Source organism: Anneissia japonica, unplaced genomic scaffold (assembly GCF_011630105.1).
Source record: "Anneissia japonica isolate Jap-2015-1 unplaced genomic scaffold, ASM1163010v1 scaffold2994_len2133135_cov197, whole genome shotgun sequence".
In the NCBI taxonomy this organism is placed as follows: Eukaryota; Metazoa; Echinodermata; class Crinoidea; order Comatulida; family Comatulidae; genus Anneissia; species Anneissia japonica.
Genome location: NW_022728550.1, coordinates 988,695 through 992,589, shown reverse-complemented (window position 1 = coordinate 992,589; position 3,895 = coordinate 988,695). Strand labels below are relative to the sequence as shown.

Below are 3,895 nucleotides of genomic sequence, written 5' to 3'. Positions count from 1 at the left end.
TAGGATAAGAAGACTACTTTTTCCAATACAGGATTTAGAACGTAAATGTTTATTGTGAAACAAACTTTTTTTTTTTTTTATTAAAAAGCAATGCTTAACATTTTAATGCTACTATGTAATGTTATCTCTAATAAATATAACTGGGATAAAATTAGCAATACCCACTAGGTGACTGTACAAAACACAGACCTTGCTCATTATGAGATCGCTAAATACCAATATTAAAATATAGGCCTAGAGGTAAGTAAAAGGTCTTTGCTTAAAAGAGAAATATTGCAAACAATATTTTATTTATTGCAGAAATGAAGAAACAATAGGAACTGACAGCCCTACATTTTACTTTTTTTACCAAAATAACTTAAAAGTTAAGTTGCAATATTTCCTTGCTAGCCTAGCTAGCCTAGGCCCTGGCCTATGCTGGCCCGATTACAAAATAAATAATAAAATCGTTCGCAAATAATAGGCCTCATATGCTACGACCCTACCCTACCTAGCAACGCTAGACCTAGGGCTCCTAGGCCTAGCCCGAAAAAGTACACCGATCCCGCCGGCAGGCAGTATCATGAGCATGTGGTGAAAACAAGGGTGAATTTTCTAACTTCTTAAATTTCGTGATTTCTCCGTTGCTGGCCTTGAAGCAAAAAAATCGGTTATCCTTTCTTGGCGCTTCATCCTCCTCCTAGGCTATTTTTGGTGTGTCGCATGTCCTCGATCCCAGAGAAATGAAAAATGTCGAGCGCCCAAACTTTTGTGATGACGTCGTGCCAAAGTAAATAAACTACGGAGCACGCGATTGGACAAATAGCTTAGGCAACAAACCTCTCATTAATATTCATTTTGAAGTCTTGCTGGTTACGTCATTCAGCTGGCTGCAGCTTTTTTTTTATTTCTACGATCGGATACGAACGATAGCGACAAATAAACAGTGGCAAAAATGCTCCTATTTTGTAATAAATTGCACTATTTTGGAAACGGGGGATCGTTTTCTGGTTAAGGGGGTTCGCTGGCAAAAGGGGGTTCGCTGAAAAAGGGGGATTCGCCCGAACCCCTAAAAACCCCCCTGGCTACGGGCCTGAAGAGGCCTGTCATAGGTGGAGCACTTTACCGACAAATAATAATAATACAGTAGTGTAGTTTTCTATAGCGCCATATATTGATAAGTGGACTAGGAACTCGATCAATGACTTTCTTCACTCCTAAGGATCCCTTCTTGCCTGTGCTACCCGGTAACCTGGTACCAGCAACTCTCGTCGTCCACCACAGGGGCTGTCTGCTCCACTCCACCGGGGTATCCCCCTACTCGTCTCGAAGGATGTACTAGGTTTTTTTTATAGTGTACACGAGCCATTGGTTTATAGGCCTTATCCGAGAAGACTTGTTCTACCACCAGAACTACATAGGCGAGCGTGCCGTTCGAACCAGCGCCGATATTATGGCTGTAGCTTGCGGCGCCCCTGCTAACCGCTCGGACATTTGACATCAAAAGTATATGCTCCCCCACTGGACCTGTTTCACCCAACACTGCCGCAGGCGCCACCACCTCCGATGAAGGTCCAGGTGCCGAAGGTTCCCGAAAAAAATTAAGTGATTCAGTTGCTTTGAAATACTAAGTTTGGCTCCTCTTAAGCGAAAGGCATTGAGGAGCACAGCAAGAACCCATGGCTGACAATAAGACTACCATACCATGACACCTTGGGCTAGAGTCCAGGGTATGTAAAGAGCAGTGCGACAGTTTTATGTCTTGTGAAAGGCTAACCGGAGATTGACTGTACTTAGCAATATAGCTTTTCCCATGGCCTATGCAATTCACAGTATATTATGTTGATAACTATTGTATGTGTCGGTGTAGATTTACAGTGCACACATATTTAAAACATGGGTGATTATAACTGTGTGGCGGAAATCAATTTAATATTTTAATATATATATATATATATATATATATATATATATATATCAATATATATGTCAATTTGATATAATATCTTATATATTATAGGCCTACATTATCATGTGGTGTACTTTAACGTATGCACGCATATCATTAGCTATCAGCATAAAAAAGGATGGGTTGAGCTAAACTTGAATTATATTTTTGCTATATCTTTAAAATGTGGTGGGAGTTTTTTTATCAGCTCAGTCCGTTCGGTTCAATAATCTGAGATTTCAGTTTTAGTAATTTTTTGCCCATTTCAATGAATCAAAATAATTGATAAATATCTCATCATCATTATCATCATCATCATCACCGGCAGCCCAGTCCCGAGAAACTATGTGTCAGATACCCATTGAGAGGGATTATGCATTATTTTTTATTATATTATTTATATATTTATTTTTCACATTGATAAAAATGTTTACCGTTCACACATCTTGTAATCTCCATTTAGTACATTCAACGGCGGTTTGCGTCGACGCCATTCTCTATCGCTGTCTGAATTCACCTTAACTTTGTGTTGAATACTGATAACATGCAGCTCTACCTCGATGTCAGTATTCAATGTTTCCTTACAGTATGAACACCACGACGCTAATGAAATTAAAATATACAGTTCTTATGATGCACGTAATACGCTCCACTTCTTAATTCATTGATTTATTCTTTAGCTTTATTTATTTTTACAAAAAAAAAAACCACTTCACTTGTTTGTATGTTATGCTCTAACTATTTAACAATATTCAAATATAAATCTTTACTATTTAACTTGCTTGAAATAATATTTTAAGTAATTATTCATATTTTTGTTTATATATTAATTTATTTGACTGGGCCTTTATGTGAGCATGGAGAAAATATCTTAATATATATATTCTCCATGATGTGAGTGACCCATTTGTATCCAAGGAAGTGTGTTTGCAAATTAATGCATCAAGTGGTAATAACTATAATAATATAATGTAACTGGCTATAGCACTAAAATACTTACTTTTACTTGGTATTTTTGATAGTGATGTTTTTGAATTCCAAAGGATTGATTTACCTCCATTTGATGTTTCCTGTGGAAGTTAATGTCAGCATAATGTTTAATAGAGATATTTTTGCAAATGTTATCAAAGCATTTTTTGATAAGTTATTTAGATGTCAGACCAATTAGAATGCCTGCGAGGTCATGATTTTGCAGACCACTGTTTTACCAGCGCAGTCGCATTGGATTTGGTCCCCCTTCATTTTATGGGTTTCAGTTTTTGGTTACTAGGGAGCTTTGATTGCATGACGACCATAGGCGTAGATCCCGGGGGGGGGGATGGGGGCTATATCCCCCCAATATTTGACAAGGGGGGATGGTCCATTGTATCATCCCCCCCCCCATATTTTGACTATGTATGGGATAAAATGGAACTTTACACACTTCAAAAGACTGTCAGAGAAATAATTTGCAATGTCTTATGCGCTTACAAAGATGAAAATTAGCATACTGTACCGTATTAATGTTGATAACAAAATTATTTTATCTGGTACCAATCTAAGCTCTTCCTTCCTTAGATGTTAGATGTGCTTGCAAAGCAAGCCACATTTACACACTGAAGGGTGTGTACGACATCAGTAATTTTATGTTAATTCCAAGAATTTTCAATCATCCCCCCACCCCCCAATGAAAAATACTTTTCTACGCAATTGATGACGACGGTAAGACGTAGAACGTAATGACGTCACTAAAAGTCATCTGCGCATGCGAGAACCTTAAGGTCACAAAATCTACGTATGCAGAGAACGTACGATGTTAAAGCCCCATTCCCGGCAAAATTTCACTAAAAATTGACTTTTTTTAGAAAATATGCATTTGCATTACTCCAATTATTATAAATCATGGAAAAATATTGGCATGAATTTTAATTTTACGCAAAAGAATAAAAAAAAAAAGAGAAATACAGACTATTTCTCATAAAATATTAC

At 37.3% G+C, this 3,895-nt stretch overlaps 1 protein-coding gene across 3 annotated transcripts in view; it reads right to left on the bottom strand.

Moving 5' to 3' along the window:
• The window catches only part of LOC117114320 (helicase with zinc finger domain 2-like), a 43,334-nt gene that overhangs the window by 28,300 nt on the left and 11,139 nt on the right, over positions 1–3,895 (bottom strand). For all 3 annotated transcript variants that reach the window (XM_033257960.1, XM_033257962.1, XM_033257961.1), the window contains exons 9-10: positions 2,928–2,997; positions 2,362–2,530 (exon numbers count right to left, since the gene is read on the bottom strand). In XM_033257960.1, the coding sequence (XP_033113851.1) occupies positions 2,362–2,530; positions 2,928–2,997 (239 nt within the window). The remainder of the gene's footprint in view (positions 1–2,361; positions 2,531–2,927; positions 2,998–3,895) is intronic.